This window comes from Urocitellus parryii, chromosome 1, assembly GCF_045843805.1.
Source record: "Urocitellus parryii isolate mUroPar1 chromosome 1, mUroPar1.hap1, whole genome shotgun sequence".
Lineage (NCBI taxonomy): Eukaryota > Metazoa > Chordata > Mammalia > Rodentia > Sciuridae > Urocitellus > Urocitellus parryii.
The window spans coordinates 38,045,614-38,068,783 of record NC_135531.1 but is presented as its reverse complement, the minus strand read 5'-3'; the positions used below and the strand labels follow the sequence as shown (position 1 = coordinate 38,068,783).

The window sequence follows — 23,170 nt, the reverse complement described above, 5'->3', positions numbered from 1 at the left end:
AAATTAAAGAATAGCTGTTCTGATGGAGGAATCAGCGCAAGCAAGTAAAAAGTTAGAAGGATCTTAAAATAGCCCAGACACGAACTTCTGAGAATTTAAACTAAATCCTAGGAATAGGATTAGAAAAGATACTAATCCATGACAATGCAGCAGTGGAATTTACAGTCCAGCTACTTATGGAGGATAAGAGAAAGGAAGCTTTTGTAAATGGCACCACGTTTTGGTTCAAATATTTTTTAGTCAGTTTTTTTGCTGTTGTGACCAAAAAATCTGACAAACATAATTGTAGGAGAAGTTAATTTGGCTCATGGTTTCAGAGGCATAGTCCACAGTTGCTGACTCCATTGCTCTAGACTCCATTGCTCCCAGGTGAGGCAGAATATCAGGGTGGAAAGGCATGGTAGAGGAAAGTATCTCCCCTTTAGCATCTACTACAGAGCTTTCTTAAGTATTGTTTTAAAATTCATATTTAATGAAATTCCACTAAGCTTATATACTATTATTCTATAATAGAAAAAATACATATCACAAATTCTATTTCATGTATAGATTATAGTGCTATTTGACATGTATTGAGCAAATATTATTGAAAAAGAATGTGTTTCTGAGCTGGGAGCAGTGGCACACACCTGTAATCCCAGCAGCTCTGAAGACTGAGGCAGGATGATCACAAGTTCAAAGCTAGCCTCAGCAACTTAGCGAGGACCTAAGCAACTCAGTGAGATTCTGTCTCAAAATAAAATATAAAAAAGGGCTGGGGATGTGACTTAGTGGTTAAGCACCCCTGGGTTCAATTGCTTTTACAAAAAAAAAAATAATAATGTGTTTCTGTATTAGTGCAAATATGAGGAAATTTATTCAAATATCCCAACATTAAAGAACATCTTCAGCTGGGCATAGGAGTGCACGCCTATAATCCTAGCTGCTGGGGAGGAGGCTGAGGCAGGAGGATTTCGAGTTCAAATTCAGCCTCTGCAAAAGCAAGGCTCTAAGCAACTCAATGAGACCCTGTTTCTAAATAAAATACAAAAAACAGGGCTGGGGATGTGGTTCAAGTGCTCCTGAGTTCAATCCCTTGTATGTATAAATAAATAAATAAATAAATAAGAACATTTTCATATACTTCTGTTTTTAACATGCTTCTAATCATATTACAGCTAATCAAATAAGAAAAAAGAAAATTTTTCTATATTCTTAATCTAGGTGCCCTATATAATATTTTTCTTTCCTTCCTTCTTCCTGCCTGCCTTCCTTTCTTTTTTTTTTTTTTTTTTTTTGTTTACACTGCCAAAAATCCCTCCCAAATAAATCAAACTTTGGTTTTCATAATTTGCACATTGGCTACCACGTTGGCTACTACACTAATATTAATTTTATTTTTTTTCTTTCTCATTTTATTTTCTCTAATAGCTATGGATTCTTTAGTAGAGACCTTTTTTATCCTGATTGACTAAATGGATAAACCAATTGGCGATACCTGACACTCAAATGGGAAAGAGAAATAAATGGGACTTTTTGAAAAGCATGTCTAATGTGTTTAAATAGATTCTTCTCATTAACAAAGTGATTAGCATTCGTTTTACAATGTTCCAAGAAGATTATCCAAAAAAGATTGCATAATTAAAGCAAATGTCCCAAAGAGTTTAATTATAGTTGCTTCAATATCTAAAACATCATTTTAAACTTGTGTTGCAAAGATGGTCCAAAAGATGAACAAAGCCAAAGCTACAGGATGACTGCCACCTTGGATTTTTAGAGCAGGCTTCATGGAGACATGAGACCAAAAGTGTGTCCCCATCCGTCCTTCTGTCAGTGCCTCAAGAGTATCTCCGGTACAAGGGCTTTGTTGCTGACAACTACGTGATCTAGGCCACGGAAATGTTAAATATTTAATTTCAAAAATACATTTGAAAAAGGAAAACTAGAATACTTTATAATGTGCAGGACAGAATTGTCAGGCCCCAAATGATCAACAGGACTGAGGTTGAGAAACCCTTGTCTAAATAGTTCATTCGTTTTATGTTTGGAACACAGTTCAGTAATTAATAATGATCAGGTAACGTTAGGAATTGTCTTTCTTGCATTTGTTTTGCTTTTCTCCTTAGATCCCTTTCAACTCTTCCTTCATTCTCACTTCACTTCTGATGTTCCAACTGTCATTTATCTTTCTGTTTAGGGATTTTGGTTATTGATGATAATGACAATGCAAAAGTAATAAAGATTTATCTAGATGAAGCATTATTCCAGGGCTAAGTTATCTTCTCATGTTTTCCTAGTGTTCAACAAAAATCCTCCTAATTTTTTTGATACTCTTAAAATAGATTAGTATACCATTTTGAGATACATGAATATGCTTTTCTTGTCCTCATACAGTTTTATAATGAATTCTGTATTTTTTTGTCTTTTAGAACTTAGTTTTAATTATTCAAATGTTGAGGTTCTAGGGGAGATTTCCATTTAGTCTTCTCTGAAAAGATGATGTAATTGGGACATGACCTAGAAGTAGCTTCTTTTTTTTTTTTTTTTTTTAACAACATTTGTTCCTACTTAGTAATTTGAACAATGACCAGATGTTGGATATAGCAAAGAAACTATCATTGATTTTGAGGTGCAATAATAATTGTATGGAAATTTTTATTTTCAGAATATTTTTCTTTTAGTAACAAATGCTGAAATTTTACTATTGAAATAATATATCTGCAATTTATTTCAAAATAATGAAAGTAAGGGATTACAAATTGGGTGTCATTAAAACCAGTCTAGCCAGGAGCTGATGGCAGTGGAATCTGTGATGAATGATGAGGGTTTGCTATACTCCTACAGACACTGTGCTACTTGATCTTTAGACATAATGTCAGGGTCCTCTAGTACTCTAACAGCATATATTATACTGGCCTAGCCTTTCTTATATGTTTACAATTTCTCTCAATAAAAGACAAACAAAAAAGTGAGAAAAATGAGCTTTTTTTCCATTTTTAAAAAGTTATTCCTTTTCTTCCTCCCCTCCAGAAATGTGGAAACAAAATACTGGATTATTGAATGACTGGTAAAATGAAGCTTCTTTTAAGTGTGGTTGGGAAAGAATATAGACACCCCATTTAAGCTTTTGAAGAATGAGCAGAATGAGGGCCAGACCATTTCCCACTGTGGAATTTTCTAGTTTCCTTTTGCAATGTTTTCTTCCTTTTTCCTTTTTGTTTTTGATACTAGAAATTAAACCCAGGGGTGCTTAACCACTGAGTCACATTCCCAGCACGATTTTATATTTATTTTGAGACAAGTCCTTGCTGAGTAGCTTAGGGTCTGGACAATATTTGCTGAGGCTGGCTTTTAACTTGTGATCCTGCTGCCTCAGCCTCTGGAGCTGCTGGGCTTAGAGGCAAGTACCACAATACATGGCTTTTTGTCATGCTTTCTAAGTGAACCAGAAAGGATATTAAAAACAAAACAAAACAAAACAAAAAACAGAAAGAAAGAAAAAGATAATATATGATTTGGATAAACCATTAGGGTCTTTGACCCAATTTTCACTTTGCTTAAAATCAAAAGCTTAAACATGGTTATACATCTTTGGTCCTTTGGTTTCTGTTCTTTTCAGATTTTGTTATTTGACTAAGAAAGGTTCAATATTTAATGAAGCAGTTGGCAAACTTTTTCTATAAAGGTTCACATAGTAAATACTTAGGTGTTGTGCAACAACATGATCCAAAAACTTGTCTTTTTTAAAAAAATAAATTTTTAAAAATATAGAAAATGTTTCTTAATTCAGTAGAAAATACAGCACAAAAATACAGTGATGTAATTTCTTTGTAAGATTCCTGAACTAATGCTGTAATTCACAGCCAATCTTTTCTCCAAATATTACTTAGTCTGAATAAGATAATATAAGCAAAATTGTTCTGCAAAATAGTTTTTACTTACAATTATCATTCCGTTAATACATGTGCATTTTACTTTTATCAACTAACCCATAGTACTAAACAAGATACTAATTACTGATGTGTATTATTTCTCATCATCAATACATACCTCAATTTATACACAAAATTTTACAATTTAGTACTTGGGTGTCATTTTTAGGATTCCAGATAACTATTACCTTGAATTTGCTCATTAGTTGTCATATAGAGAGATGTTTCTTTAGAGTAAAAACCAATCAACATATTTAACTTCAATAGGATTAATTTGTAATTGTAGGTATTTTCTTGGTTGGAGTTTGATAATAGGGTTGATTTACTTGCTTAACACATTTTTGCTAATATCTTTTGCAAGGACAGATTTCCAGCTGGGCTCTCTACTGATAGATACCTTGGGTTAGTTAGAAATAAAAAATGAGGACTCCATAAATAGAATGTTAAGTTTTCTACTCACTTCAAGGCTTCTCGGTAGCTACTTCTATAATGGACTTGATAAAAATCATTGTGATGTATCAAGAGAGGGAAAAGATGAGAAAAGTTAGAGATTTTAAATCAAAGGTACTAGTAGGAACACAGAAATCTGGAAGTCACAGATGGAAAGGCATAAATTAAAGGTGCTTTCAGGTTGAATGGCAGAGACAACCTCAGGATGACCATGGTGGTGGAGTTTATTGTGTTTCCACAGAAAAAAAATAGAACCACACTAAGCCATTGAAGGAGCTTCAGAGACTTTCTCGCAAGTGAGAACGACCTTTATTGAAAGCACAGTGATTTCAGTGGCCCAGAGTCACTGTAGGAATTCAAAACTCCCCTAAATCAAGCACACTTGGGCTTTTGTAGCTGTTCATGCCTCATTTAAATCTCCCCATGGACAGTATGATTGGACTTCTGTATATGTCACAATCTGATATAAAGCATCCCCACTAGGCAGAGTTTTCCAGCCAGGTCCCGGTATGGACTGCTGCCAGATTGTAAATGACCATCTTTAAAGTAGGTATGAATCTGGTTTGAACTAGTTATCATAGATTTTCCAATGCAAGAGATAAAGTTTGCCAAGTTGTATACACACAAAAATACTGTTTCTAATGTTTTTTTAAAGGAATGATTGACTTAATATAAGAATTTCACAAAATAAAAATTTCTCAGAATGCCAAAGTTTTGCTTAAGTTTTTCCAAAACAACCTTTTATCTTTACTCAGGACAGACATCTCTAAAGGTTTCTTTTATGTCTAGGTTCAAAACTGTGGTTGCCTCATTGTGCTGTGTTGAAGTTTTCTTTTAGAGTGGTTGTTGGAAGCCAACAACAGCTTTAATTCAGGCAAATCCTTGTCACCTTTAATCTAAAATAATTATCAGAACTTCTTTTCACATCTTTATTTTGACTGCTATGATCCTTCCTCACAGCTTATTTTACAAACCAAATATAGCTAAATATTCATGTCTTATAAACATTTGAAAGAGAAACTTTTGCCTTTTAGATAAAGAGAAGTTGAGTGCCTTTCCCAAAAATGGCAAGATATGTAGACAGCTAGAATTCCCCACTATATTCCACATTATCCCATTTCCTAAAACAATATTTTATATAGACTCTTTATTTAAGATCTCCTGCAATAATAGTAAATCAAGACCTAGCTTCTTATCTATGAAACAATTTTCTCTATGCTAGTCAAACTCCTATGATACCATGAAGCTGCCCTTTTAACAATTCCATTAAAAAACCCCTTCAAACTATTCTCTGAACCTATGCTCATGATTCTTTTTCATCCTAATGTCCTCCTTTCCCCTCTCATCCTGTTTTCCTGCCCTTACTATCCCCCAGCCTATGCAATGAAATTCCTGCCAATTCTTTTAAAGCCAAAGAAAGACTCTTCATCCCACCCATATCTGCAGAACTGAGTATACTGTGATGAATGATATTTTATTCAAGTTTGTACCTAGCCATGACTAGAAAATTTAAAATTTAGCTTTGGAAGTGTTTTAAAAACTGAAGGTTTTAAAATATTCTGTCAACTCTTTCAGGCAGGGTCAATGTCCTTAACTTATTTTGCATTGCCTGTCTTTTTCTTCCAGGTGTTGGTTATAGGAAAATCAATTGGTGACTTGAATTCATGTTATACATTAATTTACATCCCTTTGTTCCCTTTTTTTCCAAATTTCTTCTGAACAAGAAACCTTGCTTTAGATGTAAATCAGCTATACATTCACACACACACACACACACACACATACACACACACACAATATCACTGGAATCACCTAGGAACTTGTTAGAAATGCAGATTCTCTTTTTAAAATATTTTTTTTAGTTGTAGATAGACAAAGTACCTTTATATTTATTTATTTATTTATTTGTTTGTTTGTTTGTTTATTTATTTATTTATTTATTTTTATGTGGTCCTAAAGATCAAATCCAGTGCCTCACCCATGCCAGGCAACTGTTCCACCATTGAGCTTTAACCCCAGCCCAGAAATACAAATTCTTAGGCACTATTCTGCTTTTTACTATGATACTCAGCTGGTTCCTGTGCATATTAAAGCAAAGTATACACCACAGTAAATAATCTAAACTGAATGAGTTGATCACTTACTTTTACAAACCAAGAATATGTGTATTTAAATCTCCTTTTTATCATGTGTGCAAGTGTGATGTGCGTGTTTCTCTCTGGAGAGAGAAAGAACAGGTGGAATAGTTGGGAGACAACTTTGTTTTTTCCCTATAGGAGGCTTGCTTCAAAAGTATCTAGTAAATATATTTTCTATGAAGACTATTATTTCTGCAATTTTCTTCTTTTTTTTTTCTTTCTTTTTTTTTTTGTGGTTCTGAGAATTGAACACAGAGCTTTGTACATGTGAGGCAAGCACTCTACCAACTGAGCTAAATCTCCAGCCCCTGCAGTGCTTCATTTTATTTATTTATTTATTTATTTATTTATTTATTTATTTATTTATTTTGCATTTTGTGTAAGCATATTAAACCACACAGGAAAACAGAGCTGTGAAAATATCACTTCAGAAAACACATTAAGGTATCTAAATGCTGAAATCATTTGATGAATTTTTAAAAAGCTGGCTGCTTTTTAAAGGCATTTATAATTCAAGGTGTTTGATTAACTTTTCTAGAGTTGAGTGTTGGTAGATTTAAAATCAAAAGAAGAAATTTCCAATGATCTTGAGGATTTTTAAAGGTAGACAGAAGCAAAAAACTGTGGTTTTATCCTTCTTAGCTTTGATATTTTATGTGAGTTTTATTTTAATCATATAGCAGATTTAAATCTTCTGTGTGTGTCAGATGGGCTAATATGGGGCTAGCAGTGAATGTTTTTTCCTATGTTCTTCTGAGAGTTACTGAGATAAAGTCTATCAAGTATTTTATCTTGCCAACAATAAGTAGAAGTAGTATAAATATATAATTAGATGTTAGTGTATAAATATTGTTGTGTAAAACTGATTTTGTAAAAACAATAGACAATTAAAGTATTTGCAATAGAACTTAAATATACAAAGAACCCAAGGGAGGGAAAGAGAAGACAGATAAAGGAGTAGAAAGCAGAAACAGTGAAAACATCTACATAGCCAACAAAATGAAGCAATCACATCAAAAAGATGAGAAAAATGATTATTGTCAAGTGGAGCCAGATAAGAACATCATAACTACTAGAAAATAGGGACAAAGCTCCGCAGAAAGATTTGACTATTTGGAATTTCGGGTTCACATTTGAATATTTCTGATCTGTAATAAGTCACTCTGCTTTTCATTTATTGACAGATTCATTCATTTCATATTTCTTAAACCAAATATTATGTCCATAAATCTATGGTAAGTACTAGACAATGCAAATATAATTGTTGTACTTGCCTTTAAGGACAGTATGAGTTAGTAAAGATAAATACAAAAAAAAGCAAATTCAAAAACATTTTGTAGGAACTACGATACAAAATGATCAAGGGAGAAGAGAGGAGGTTCAAAGGTAACTTCTTCCTGGGACAGTTAAGATAGGCTGCCTAAGATTGTAAACCCATCCTCTTCAAGACACAGTCTAAGTAACTGGAATGGTTAGTGTTTTAGCCTGCTTTTTGTCACTGTGACCAAAAGATGTGACAAGAACAACTTTAGGGGAAGAAAAGTTTATTGTGGCTCATGGTATCGTAGGTTCAGTCCACGGTTGGTAAACTCCATAGCCTTGGGCCTGAGATGAGGCAGAAAATCATGGCAAAAGCACATGGCATAGAAAAGCTACTCAGTCAGGAAGCAAAGAGTGATTTACTTACTCTAGCTTCACTCTACTTGCCTATAGTTACCACCCAGGTTATCCATTTCAGTGGATCAATCCTCTGATTAGGTTATAACTTTCATAATCTGTTCGTTTCACCTCTGAACATTCTTGCATTGTTTCATACGCAAACTTTTGGGGGACATCTTATATCCAAACCGTATTGTATCAGTTAATTTACTAAATTAACTTTTTACAAGAAGGCCAAGGGTGTGAGAGAAGATAGATTTCACCAATTGGAAAGCTACTCAATGTGTGAAGCATGACTCTTTCCTTGGATCTAGCAGAGAGACTCAAACATCACAAGGAATTGTAAGGAAAAAGGAAGGAACTAATGTTTTACAAGTGCCCAATATGCCAGGCTTGTATAATTTCATCAAAATGGATTCCACTTGTCATGTATAACTAAGAAGAATCAAGTTTTTGAAAAGCACCCAATATGGACTAGGCTTATGTAGGGACCATTATAGGCACTATTTAACAAATTTCCCAGTGAATAAATTTGCAAATGAAAAACTTATCTGAGCTACTATGACTAGTTCAACACTCAGTCCCTGGTGATAACCAGAAATAAATTGATTACTTTCATGGAGAGAGGTGAGACTTGCTTGACAAGGCAATAACTTTAGATGTACTAAATAACCATGAATAAAAATAAATGGGCAGCAGAAGACATAATTTTGTAAATTGAACTATATCAATTTGTATTGAAATAGTCAATTATACCTTTAGAAAAAGGTATAAACTTTATACCTGAGTATTTAGAAAAAGGAAAAAGTGGGTATTTTGGTTATTAGAATACTTATTCTGATATACAATCTATCTCTATATACATAATCAATTCTTTATGATGATCATATAGGATTTGTCATATTTTAATGTTTTAGAAAATTATACAAAATGTGAAATACATCAATATGCATCAAATACCACAAAATTCACATGAAATTAGTGGTCTGTCTAAATTTCTTTAGATCCTTATTCAAATCCATTTAACATCCAAGGTACTTTTACCATCCAAATTTTATATGCAAATTTATTTAAACCAGATGTTATCATCTTCTATACTATGCAGAAACAATGTTTTACTAGTTCCCTTGTATAAATACAAATAAAATATAAATACGAAATAGAAAGAAATCAAAAAGTTGCATGTTATTATGAGATATTTGATTAGAAACCCAAGAAATTTCTCCAAAATTCATATTTGGATGCAATACAGAGAATTACTTATTTTTTCATGCTACTGAGTGTGAGAGAAGGAAGCAGCTTTTGTTTAGGTTACAATGAGGAAATGAGTACATTTTTCCCTCATAGATTCTAGACACTGAGGCTAAACACATTCCTTCAGAAATTTCTGTTATGAGTTCCTGATTACCTCTGTGTCACTGCAATGTCAAGCTGTTTTAGAGGTCAGGGAAATATTTCTGAACAGCAAAGTACTTGAAGATATTTGCCCTACCTTGTAAAATGACTGCTTATATAGGTGACAGTAATGTCAGGTGGACTTAATGTTTATAATCAGGGTAACAAATGTCAGCAAAAATAGCATTGGGCAGATGATACATCTCATACCTCAAGGATTATTAAAAGTAGACATACAGTGTGCTGTGCCAAATCTAATCTCCCAGGCCACACTCTTCCTAATGTTGAAATTGGAAACAGTTTTCTACTCTGCCTGTGACAGGATATATTACTGACAATTTTCTTCTTAGTCGGATGAAATAACTTGTTAAGTCATTTCATAAATGCCCTGTAAATAAAGTAAGGAAAGTCCTACCAAGTTAAATGTAATAAGTCAACTTCTCATTATTTGTCTATATGACTATAATATAGAAATTTTATATTAAAATATAATATATAGATTAAGATACCTATTACTAAGTAAATTACTCTAAGATTCTTAAAGGAGTGATTATGATTAAACTATTAGGAAATTCCTGTTGGAGTTCTCAGGGAGTGAGCAAAAAATACAAACAACAACAACAAAAAAAAAAAAAACAGGGTCTAGGCAATGTACAGATAGTATTTAAAAAGCTTTTGTGTGTAAGCTACACTAATAATAAGCTTATTCTTTAGGAGTTCTGTTTTATTTCATTCGTGTTTTATTTTCCTTATGACGTCCTGAGCATCTAAAAGCAAGTTAATTTTCCACCTGGTGAATAAGGAAGGTCTATGTTGAAGAAAGCATTATCAAATCCTCCAGATATTTTTTCTTTGTTGACTTTACACAAAATCCTTAGCAATTTGTTGTGTTGCTTAAAGATGTTTCATAAAACATTTGCTAGTTCTATTACAAAGGGAAGATACCTAACAGGTGAACCAATACTATAGTATTTAAAACTGAAGAATAGAATAATTTCATATGGTTCTTGGGTTGAGACATTATCATTTACACATTCATGAGCATTTTAAAATCATTTTGTGTAGGCTTAAAACTCAATGAGGCTGGAACTGTGAAGGAATAAAATAATGTAGTGTATAGTTACTGTTTTTAAAATGCCCTAAACCAACTAGGGCAATACAACCATTATTTAGGGTACAATTAGAAAATTCCATATATATAATACATTTAAAAATAGTGTAAACTAATATGTACATAATTTCCAATGAACCTAATATGAAATAAAGTTGACTTATTAGTTATTTTTTTTGTTCAAACACACACTCAGAGATACAGACATGGTAAATACACAAAACTCTGTTAACACCTAACACAGTGCTATATTTACACAATGAGTGGATTTCCAAAATAAATTAAGAAAAGAAAAATAATTCACAGAGAAGCACCTGCCCCATTCATATTGAATCAGGAGGTTCAGCACATGAAATCTAACTCTTTTATGTTCAAAAAGGTTACTTTTCTTCATTACTAAATGTGTCATTTCTTAATTCTATTATTCATAGTAGAAATAGTATGAAGGATGCTATTTCCACTTTCACTTGTTCTGTTTCTCACTAAGATTATTGAGTAGATGCAGCTATATAATGATTGATGAGTTTTGAGTTGGTACTAAATGAAGTCCTTTGTGTAACTTACTTCTGAGAGGATTTTGTTGATATGAGTCTATATAGTCCTTAGTTCCTTCATAGAGGAAAATGTCATATTGAATACCAACAAATTTTATTCATGTAGGTGATTAATTCATTCATCTTGCAGATCATATTGCTCTATGGTTCAATGATTCAACTCAGCAAATACTAAGCACCTAATATAAACCACATAGACACTAGAGATGTAAAAGTTAATGACACTTTAGAGATTAAGAATGAATAAAGTCTAAGCAATTAAATTTTATCAAAATTCCAGAAAAGCAATTCAGTTTTATTTTTTGTGATAAAGTCTGAAGAATATAAGTATTGTCCAGATCCTTGTAAACAAGAGTAATCTCTTCTAGAGTATACTATAGAACTTCAAACTCCCAGGCCAGTACTCCTTATAATACACCAAATGAAGACTCTATAAAATGACCCATGAATTTAGATGTATACAGCTGAAACAAGAGGAAGCCAACCATCACTGCTTCAGAAAACCACCAACATAGCATTTGACTTCATTAGTTTGCCCAAAAGAGCAAACTGAGATATCAGTTTTCATCCCACAAATTATAAAAGGGAAATACTTATGTAGAGTCATGTAATGAAGAATTAAATTTTTGAGCAATATCATTACTTCACTGAGATGGTAAAAATTGGGGTTAAGAACTTATAACACATATACACAATTTTTCATACATACCTTAGACATTATTCTAAAACTAAGCTCTTTGAACAGGCATGGTGGTGTACATCTGTAATCCAGTGACTTTGGAGATTGAGGCAGGAGGATTGTGAATCCAAGTTTGAGGCCAGCCTCAGAAATTTAGTGAGAACCTCAGTAACTCAATGAGAACTTGTAGCAAACTAAAAAATAAAAAATAAAAACAGAAAACAGGACTGGAGATAGATCTCAGTGGTAAAGTACCAGTGGGTTCAATTTCTAATACAAAGAAAAAAGAAAAAATATCCTCTTTGAATTATTTATTTTATTTTCAATGAAAATATTTTTATGCAACAATAAACCTCTTTAATCATATCTTTATAAGTGTCATTAAAATTAGTCATATTTCTTTCCAATTTTTAAATTTATTCTCTAAATAAATATTAATGTGTAAGTACATGTTCATTTTTAAAAAAACAAAAATACAAAGACATCTGTATTTTCTTTCTTTCTTTGGTATTGGGAATAGAGTATTGAACCCAAGGATATCCTACCAATGAGATACATCCCCAGCCCTTTTCTTTTTTTCATATTTTTAATGATGCATTACAATTTGTAATGGATAAAGGTAGAATTTGTTGTTATGTATTTATGCATGAACACAATGTAAATATAATTTCCAAACATGAGAAACATAAAAGTCCATGTTTTATTTAAGATAAGAAAATGTTTTTATCTCCTCATCACATTCACCAAATATTCAGTTTTACATTGCTTCTTTAGCTAAGTTGGCCAAGTGAGTCAGTTCTGATAATAAGATGTAAGAAACATAAGCTAAGGACTTCCAGTGAGACTCTTGCCTTCATAATAAAAACAAACACACACAAAAGGAAAATGTTTCCTCTCTCCCTAGATGGGACACTGTTATGGAGAGAGAGACAATGCTTGTAGTGGCAATCAACTTATGATCATGGGGGGAAAGCCAGGAAAATGTCTTGCCAACATGGTTTGTTGATATCACTGAGGTTCTGAACCATCTCTGGCCCCATCTCTGGTCACCAGACATTTGTTTTTTAATATAACTGAATTATCTTATTGGGTAAGCCAGTGCTATGCAGGTATTCTGAAATGTGCATTTAAAGTACACTGGTGATTGCTGATACATCTTGAAGAGCATTTACAGAAACTTGGAATATATTGACAGAGGACTGTGATCCAGAAAAGAGTGGATATCTTGAAAGACTCTTAAAAAATATTTTTTTTTTGTATCAATGGACCTTTATTTTGTTTATTTATATGTGGTGCTGAGAATCAAACCCAGCACTTCACACATGCTAGGCAAGTGTGCTGTCGCTGAGCTACAACCCCAGGCCCCCCTGCAAGACTTTTATGGAAGCTCCTAGCTAAGACACAACAGGATCACATGACACATAGCAAAAAGAAAGGCAAGAAGAGAGGGCATGTGTTGAAGGTCAGCTTGTGTTAATCAATTCTCCAGCCCACCCTCCATATGTAAAACACACTGTAGTCAACCAAGTAATTCCCCTGGGAGGCTTGGAAGGGGTAGGGAAGTCAATGGTTCTTTTCTGAGGTTACTGAACAAGGAGAACAGGGTAATGGAATTAGAATAGAGTGCTACTTACTTTGGCAATGTGAGGAAAAACTGCCATCTATTCAACATGAAGAAAAACTCTGAAACAACATGTTTTGTCATATTGCCAATTTTCATCCTTAAATGTGAATGAACAATTATGTAAAGACCTAGACAGAGAAATGAGTTGGTAGTAAAGGGTACATATTCAGAAAACTGAAGAGAAATTCAAATATAATAAATATAAACATAAAAAAATATGAAACCTCTTTTTCTTTTCAGGTTTTACAACCTTAGGGCAGCATTTATATATATAATTCACACATTTATGGTATACTAGTAAATTTTTAAGCCATTTCCATAATCATGTTTTGGAGTATTTTCATCATCCAGTAAGAGTCTTTGTGCCCATTTGGATAAGTTTTTAAATTTGTTAATATTATTTTAATTGCATATATTTATGTAATATAGTGTTATATATACATATAATCTGTATTAATCAAATCAATGTAGTTAGCATTTTCATCTTCTTAAATGTTTTATTTTTAATTAATTGATAACTGATACATAAAAACATTAAAAATTATATATATTAATGGGGTACCATGTAATGTTTCAATTGTATACATGTATACATTGTTTAATGTTTAAATCTGGATAATCATATTTATCTCAAGCATTCATCATTTCTTCTGGTGAAACTTTCAAAATCCTTTCCTCTATATTTTTAAATGTACAGAACACAGTCTCTGCAATAGCACTCCAGACTTTCTTGTTCCTGGGTAAATGTATAATAGTATCCATTGACCTGCCTTTTCTATCCCTCCTTTTATTCTCTGAGACCTCTGGTGGCAACCAACATTCTATGCTCAACTTCTAAAAGATCAGCGTTTTGGGATTTCCCATATGATTGAGATCACGTGGTACTTTCTGTACTTGGCATATTTCACTTATGAGATCATAATGATCTCAAGTTCCATTCATTTTGCTACAAATTATAGGATTTTATTTCTTTTATGGATGAATCATATTCCATTGAGGATATGTACCACAGTTTCTTTATCAGTTCAGCAGTATATAGACACTTGGTTTGTTTCCATTTCTGGACGGCTGTGAACAGTTCTTCAGTGAACATGGGAGTGTTCTTTGTCTCTTTGTCAGACTGATTTCTTTTGATTTAGATATGCATCCTATAGTAGATTGCCAGATCATACACTGGATAAACTTATTGTTTGATGGCATTACTAATTTACATTCCCACCAACAGTCTATAAGAGTTCTCCTTTCTCAAAATCCTCACTAGCATTGCTTTCTTTAGTCTTTCAGATATTAGTCATTCTAACTGGGGTGAGATGATAATCTGTTTGTACTTTTGACTTGCATTTCCTAACAGCTAATGAAGTTGAGCATATAGTCATAAGTGTATTGGACATTTGAATTTATTCTTCAGAGAATACTTGTATCTACTTGTATCATTTTAAAATGGATTCTTTGTTTCATTTGTTTGCTGTTTGAGCTTTTTCAGATACTATATGTTCTGGATCATTTGCCTTAATCCTTTGTCAGATGCATAGTTTGCAATTTCCCTTGCTTCCTATAGGTTGTCTCTTCCTAGTGTTTTTTCTATTCCTCCACAGAAGCCTCTTAGTTCGAAGAAATGCCAATTGTCTATTTCTGCTTTCATTGCTTGTTCTTTCATAGTCTTGCTCCTACAAATGTTTTGAAGCAATTCCTCTACTTTTTTCTAGTAGTTTCATATCTTAATTTAGGTCTTTGATCCATTTTGAGATTTTCTAGTATAGGATGAGAGCTAAGGATCACATTTCAACCCTCTTTTTATCAATATCTTGTTTTCCCAGAACCATTTATTGAAGATGTTATTTCTCCAATGTATGCCTTTAGAATTTTTGTAAAAAAATCATTTGACTGTAAATGTATCAAACTATTTCTGGGTATCTTAGTCTATCCCGTTGGATTGTGAAGTCGTTTTTATTCCAATATCATGCTATTTTGACTACTTCAGATTTGTAGTATATTTTGAAATCAGGTATTATGATGCCTGCAACTTTGTACTTTTTGTTCGAGATGACCTTTGCAAATTCTATCTGAATTTTTAAAGTTTTTATAGTTCTATGAATAAAGTCATTAGTATTCTGATAGAGATGATTAGCGCTGTTTGCAGTTGATATGATTCTGCATGTAGAAAAACCTAAATACTCCACCAAAAGATAACTAGAACTAACAAATAATTTTAGTGAAGTTTCAGGATACCAAATCAGTATATTGATGTAAAAATCAGTAAAATTTTATACACTAAAATGTTGTTACTGAGAAATATATCATGAAAGTCATTGCATTAAAAATAGCTCCAAAATAAATAAATAAAATACTGAAAAATAAGTTTAACCAGGAAGTGTAAAACTTCTTCTACAATAAACCCCACAAAACTCAGATGAAAGAAATTGAAAACAACACAAACAAAAAAATGAAAAGTCTTCCTACGTTCATGGATAAGAAGAACCAATATTGTTAAAATGTCCAAAATGCTAAATGAAATTCACAGATTCAATACAATTCCCTTTTATTATTAAATCCCATTGTCATCCTCTGCTCCAGACCATTAATATATTATCTGTGTCTGTATATTTACATTTTCTGGATATTTCACATAAATGGTTTCATACAACACATGGATACTCATATCTTGCTTCTTTCACTGAACATTACTAGAGTTTCTCTCTTGTAGAATGTATGCATTATTTGCAGTCATAATTCATAACACCTACTGAACGACAGAGGATATTACATATAAAACAAAAGAGAAGGATATTATGAAAAAACAACAAATAGAAACTGAAACATTTGGGATGGTGAAATAAACATATATTAAAAAGGCATATACAATAAAGCCAAAGAATTTTCCTATAATAGTAATCACTATTACCAAATTTTTGTTCTTTCATATCTTTGATTTTTTTTCTTCTGTGCCCTTAGATAATTTTTCTAAGTAGAGCTTTTAAAATAAAACAAAATAAAACAAAAATATTTTGTATAAAGGAAATTGAAAAAACAAAAAAATGTAATCATAATCTTGTCTCTCATTTTTATCACTTAAATATTCATGCCCTATTATTAACATAGACTTGAAAAGCTTGGCTTCTAATAACTCCCAAATAGTCTCCCCAGAAACCATAAAATTTTGTAGAAATTTTGAATGGTTAGATATTTAGAGCATGCCCATATCTTCTGATGTGTAAATAAATGCATAATGTATATTACTGAGTAAACACTGAAATTACACACTGTTTCCTTCAGTTAGATTGTCAAGTGAACTTTCTGGATTGAAGAATATAGAACCTTGTTATATAATATACCACAAATGTGTTAGTGACACAGAAATTTAATTTGGGGTTAGTGTTGAAATACTTATTTTACTACATTTCTCAGATTTGAGTACCAGGCAAATTACATGATATAATAATTTGCTTAAATATGGACAAATATAAATTTATCTTTCTACATAAAAACCAAATGTTTGGGGCTAGGGTTATGGCTCAGCAGTAGAGAGAGCTCCTCGCACATGCAAGACCCTGGGTTCCATCCTCAGCGCCACATAAAAATAAATAAGTAAAATAAAGGTATTGTGTCCAATTACAACTAAAAAATAAATAAATGTTTTTTAAAAAGTTCTCTCTCTCTCTCTCTCTCTCTCTCTCTCTCTCTCTCTCTCTCTCTCACACACACACACACACACACACACACACAGACACACACACACACACACACACACACACACAAACATGCATGAGCCTGTACATAAACATGAACACTCCAAAATATTATGTATTCAATTTATGTTTTCCAACATGTGCAACAACGTAATTTAAGATTTAGGTGGCATTTACTGGAGTCTTCCCAACCTTCCCAGATTGGCTCAGAAACCCTTCTTAAATACCCCTAGAGTCGTCATATCTGGATTTTTCTTATCAGATTACAGTTAAATGAACTGTTCCTAAAGCTAACTTTCTTTTAACCACCAGGCTTGAAGTAACACAAAAGTGGACATTTTATTTAATTTATATCTCCAGTCCCAACGTCAATTGCATAGTGCCTAAAACAATTTACTCATAATGTCAGTGGACACAAAAAGAACTTCAAGTTTAGAAGAGTGGGAATTTAGACATTTAATTATTATTTTACCATACTTCTTTTTATTAGAAAACTAAATTTTAGAAATCATTCTGCCATTTTTTTCAAATTGACCTATTTTGAAGATAAATTTTTAAATTATTTCAAGTTTAAAAATTCAAAGCCAGTTGAAGTTTTATTTCACTTATAAAATTTGGAAAATTACCTTTATAAATATATTTATGGCTATCAAATGATGAAATCCAAGTGTGAAATGTTCATTTGCCGTATTTTGAGAATCTAAATTTCAATGCAGAAACCTTAAAAGTACATTTGGGATATGACTTTCTTCTTTTTGATCTTCAGTGGGAATATTAAAAGGAAATTGGGTTATATTAAGGAATCCTGTAATTTATCTGAAACTGGTCCAGTTTTGTGTGCTCATAGAGATTTTTAAGTCAGTGCTTTGACTGACTTGTGTTTCAGTGTATAGATCACCTGCTTTCTGCCTTTGGGAATTCATAAAAACTTTTTTCTGCCTGAATATGACTCTTTTCTTTTCTTTTTTCTGTTGTTATTTTATTTTAGGATGATTGGGTGGTGATTGAAGAATAGACAAATTTTCCAATTTGAAACAAAAAATTTTAACTGTTTAAAAAAATGTAATTTTTAAATTTGATATTGACAATTGGATACTTTTGATTGTCAGAAGGAATGTCCTGATAAAATAGAAAATGCTGCTTACCCATGGGATTTTCACTTCATGAGACTATTTCGTTTTAATTTCAGGAGGCCTTATTAGCGTATCATAGAAAATTACCAAACAAGCCATTCTTTCTCGCTTTTATAGAGATTTGCTTGCTGACTAAGGGACGACGCACTGCCAGTGTTCGAGCTGATACATATTGCCGTCTCTATTCCCTTTCGGTGGACAATTTCAATGAGGTCCTGGAGGAATATCCAATGATGAGAAGAGCCTTCGAGACAGTGGCCATTGACCGACTAGATCGGATAGGTACTCTTTACTTTTCTAACTTCTTCATGAAAATTTTTTTCATTTTGTGGCATAATACAAGTTTGCAATCATGTGTCCCAAAGGCTAGTTCAGTGCTTGTTATGTTATGTAGAAAAGCAATTAACTGTAGCCATTTTTCTGGAGAGTTCTGAGGTCCTATCTTTCCTGTTTTCTGGGTTTACATATTCACATCTGTTTTTACCAGAGACTCAATCTGATATACCATGTGATACCAAAACAGATTAAATCTTCAGGAAAAAAACTATCAATACAAATTCTAGAGAGCATTAAAATAGCACCAAAAATACAATAGTATGACTCTGCATTACAAACCAAATTTTGTCACAAGGTTCACTTTTTGTCTTGACATTTTATCCTTATATTAAAAATGGAATACTTTGTATTTAAATTGTTACCAGCAGAAACTTATTGAAATGTTTGTAATACAGACTCATGCAGAAAAAGCATTGATGGAAGTGCCCAAACTAGATATTTTACTTTGCAAATCCTGTGTACACTCTTCAGTGCTACAAATAAAAATATATAAATTATACCTTATTAGTTATGCTAATTTATGATTTGAATAATTGCCATAGTAAAGTTAGATCAGATTGGTTTGATTAACTTTCCTAAATATTCTGGAATATCCTGACATGTTATACTGTGGTATACATTCATTCTCCAAACTTGGACTTTCTTTGCCCATCTACCCTCGTTCCCACCTTATTTCCCCTCAACCCTCATATCTGTTTAAAAGTCACTGCCTTGTAGAAACCTTCTCTGACCTCTCATCCCCAAATAGGCTGAGTTCCCTGATTATGTTCTCTTATCTGAAGTGCCCCCATCACAACATTTTCATTATAGTAAGATACTAAGCTTTGTGAATGAAAGAGATCATATCTAATTAATCATTACATTCATAGTACCTGATGCCCAGTGGATATTTATTGAAAAGGGGGAAGGATCGAGAAAGGAATAAATGGACTTAAAGCAGATGGAACTGGGATCAGATAGAGGTAAACAAAAGGCACCTCTACTGCTTCATTCTTATTAAAGGAAGAACATAGATTGATTTATGGTTATGTCAGTATTTTTTTTCCTGCACTTGATATCTTTCTTTCCCTCTGTATTATGGAATAACAGACTGTATAAACATCTGAAGTTTGATTAGGTGAAAAGGGGAGCATTTGGATATTCTCATTAGATATAACAAGTGTATTAGAAATTCATATTGACAGCTGAGAGAATTTATAGAACGTACTCATCCATAGAGATGGTAGCCATAAAAGTAGGCACTCCTGATAGTATGCATGGAACTTGAAAAGAACTTTGGTTTTTGTGGCTTGAGTATTCATGTTAGACCCAGAGACTGATTTCTGAGTATGAGGTTTTCCTACACCAGCTGGACATCTTCAGATAAATCATGAAACCTAGGGTATTTTAGTAAAGAATTTCTGTTGATTTGGTATAGCTTCACATTCATCTAAATTATTTCAGCTATTTATTTAAAATAAAGTTTGCATGAAATGGTGTGCAATGAATTATAGAGACAATAAAATTCCTAGTAAGCATAAGCCACTTGCATTTTGATCTTTATAAAAGTATAACAGCACATAAAAATTATTTTAATTTTTCCATTAGATTAGGAAATGCTGGCTATTCAAATGGTCACAGAAAAACATTATCCATCTCAGTTTTGTGACCATTGCTTAGAAATATACACTGTCATTCATTAAGGGAATATGCTAAAAAAGCATTTGTGTTTATTATTCATATAGGATTTTTGTTCTTTGGGAAATTAGTGCAGTTTCTTAAAAAAGAGAGATACCTGTCTTGGCAGCAATAAAAATGATTGCTTTTTTAGTAGCCAGGAAAATTTTAACACTTTCATTTTGAAAAATACCTGTTATTTCTTTTGATATGATACTTTATTTAGCAACATAGCAAACTGGTTAACTTTTCAGTTATCAAATTCACTTGGATTATGCTTTTTCCTTTTTTCACCAATCCACTAGTAATTCTACTTCTTAGTCTGCCAGAAAATCTCTAGTTATTTCAAACCATTTCAAAGATGATGACAGGAAGAAGAGCTAAGATTTATTGAGGTCCTTAGTGTGAGCTGAGCACTTGCCACACTATACCCCTGGCCTTCACCATAACCCTTTAGGAGAGGAATGATCACGAGATGGTTCTCACTTGGCTGCACATAAAGATCCCTTGGGGAAATTTCTTATTAAGGCACAACAGTCTAGATCCTGTCTGAGTCCAGAATTTGAATTGATAGGGTCTTTCAAGTTTGCTGGTCATTAGTACATATTAAAGATCCAGAGATGAGAGAAAAATGCAGTTGGAATTGAGAATCATTGGTGCTGGACATTGGTCAAGGACCTGATATGCTGCTCCCTAACCACCCTGGAGTCTTGGTAGAATGCAGTGGCAGATTCATATGTGGGGGCAGGCCAAAGAGGTTGCATATCCAGAAAGCAATCAGATGACAGAGATGCAGCCAGTCTGTTATCTGCAATCAGAGTGCACGATCACATTTCTTCTGTTTCCTTCCTACCCCTGTTACATTCTAACTGTGTTTTCTTGGGCACTGTACTTAATTGTCCCTTGCCCAGGTCTCCTTTCTAGTGACAATGGGATTATTATGACTATACATATATCATAGGGTACAGGCTGAAATAAAATAATGTACTAAAGTCCTTTGTAGAGCAAGGGCTCACATGTTTGCTGTTATTTCTCCATTGGCTTTTCTTGCATGAAATTCAAATCTCCTTTCTAGGTTCAGCCTGATCCAAAAGCCCCTTCTTCCCCCATTCTTTAAGATAGCTCTAGTGTTAAATAGCTCCAAATCTTTCATACACTTTTCCACTTGACTTGAGTAAAATTTAAGATTTACCCGGCAGATACAGGAAATGCACAGGGCAGAAGCTTCCTTTATATTTGCTCTGTAATGGGGAATTCTTGGATATTGCTTGTGAGTGATCCTCTTACCTGATCTCCTCATCAGTCAGGAGTAGACTCCATAAGTGCCTATCCTATCTTTTTTTCTTTTCTCTTTTTTTTTTTTTCCTTTGCTGATAGGCAAGAAAAACTCCATTCTTCTGCAAAAGTTCCAGAAGGATCTGAACACTGGTGTTTTCAACAATCAGGAGAATGAGATCCTGAAGCAGATTGTGAAACATGACAGAGAGATGGTACAGGCAATCGCTCCAATCAATTATCCTCAAATGACAGCCCTGAATTCGACATCTTCCACCACTACCCCCACATCGCGCATGAGGACACAATCTCCACCGGTGTACACAGCGACTAGCCTGTCTCACAGCAACCTGCATTCCCCGAGTCCCAGCACACAGACACCCCAACCATCGGCCATTCTCTCACCGTGCTCCTACACCACTGCGGTCTGCAGCCCTCCTGTACAGAGCCCGCTGACCACGCGAACTTTCCACTATGCCTCCCCCACGGCTTCCCAGTTGTCACTTATGCAGCAGCAGCAACAGCAGCAGCAGCAGCAGCTGCAGCAGTCCCAGGCTCCGCAGACTCAGCCACAGCAGCAGCAGCCACCACAACAGCCACAGACACCCAGCAGCTCCACACCGAAAAACGAAGTGCACAAGAGCACGCAGGCGCTTCATAACACCAATCTGACCCGAGAAGTCAGGCCCCTTTCGGCCTCGCAGCCCTCGCTGCCCCATGAGGTGTCCACTCTGATCTCCAGACCTCATCCCACTGTGGGCGAGTCCCTGGCCTCCATCCCCCAACCCGTGGCAGCCGTCCATGGCACGAGCCTTCAGGCGGGGGGCAGGGGCACAGTCCCTCAGCGAGTCACCCTCTTCCGACAAATGTCGTCGGGAGCCATTCCCCCCAATCGAGGAGTCCCTCCTGCACCCCCTCCACCAGCAGCTGCTCTTCAGAGGGAGCCTTCCTCAGTCTTAAACACAGACCCAGATGCAGAAAAGCCACGATTTGCTTCAAATTTATGATCCCTGCTAATTGTCAAAGCAGAAAGAAATACTCTAATAAACTGAGAGTATTCTCAGATCTTATTTTATTCTATCTCCTGATAGATCCCTATAGCCTACTATGAAGAGATATTTTAGACAGCTCTGGCCTACATGCAAAATGTAAAAACATATATATACATATACTATTAAATATATATCTAAATTCCCAAGAGAAGTTCAAAAGACCTGTTTAGCATTCAGTGTTATATGTCTTCCTTTCTTTAAATCATTAAAAGATTTAAAATGTTGTTGTAAGATTATTTCTTTCTAATGTACTTTTACTTAATTCTTTGGGTATATGTATTTCTCTATTTTATGAAGAGTTCTTGGATTCAATGGGAAAAAAACTATTGATTTTAAAAAGGCAATTCTCAAATGAGCTCTGGAATAGCACCAATCAAAATTTTTATTCATTAGTTGTGTCTCTGCATCTAAATTTTCAATCATTAATTATGGGGGGATTAAATAATAAATCCCATTTTATAGATCTAAATTGTAATTTGGTGCTTTCAATTTTGAATTAGAAAAAGAACAC

At 33.7% G+C, this 23,170-nt stretch overlaps 1 protein-coding gene across 1 annotated transcript in view; it reads left to right on the top strand.

Annotated features, from left to right (window-relative positions):
- The window catches only part of Hcn1 (hyperpolarization activated cyclic nucleotide gated potassium channel 1), a 367,811-nt gene extending 345,197 nt beyond the window's left edge, over positions 1 to 22,614 (top strand). The window contains exons 7-8 of the mRNA XM_026385948.2: positions 18,458 to 18,622; positions 21,710 to 22,614. Coding sequence (XP_026241733.1) covers positions 18,458 to 18,622; positions 21,710 to 22,614 — 1,070 coding nt within the window. The remainder of the gene's footprint in view (positions 1 to 18,457; positions 18,623 to 21,709) is intronic.
- The last annotated feature ends 556 nt before the right edge of the window (positions 22,615 to 23,170 follow it).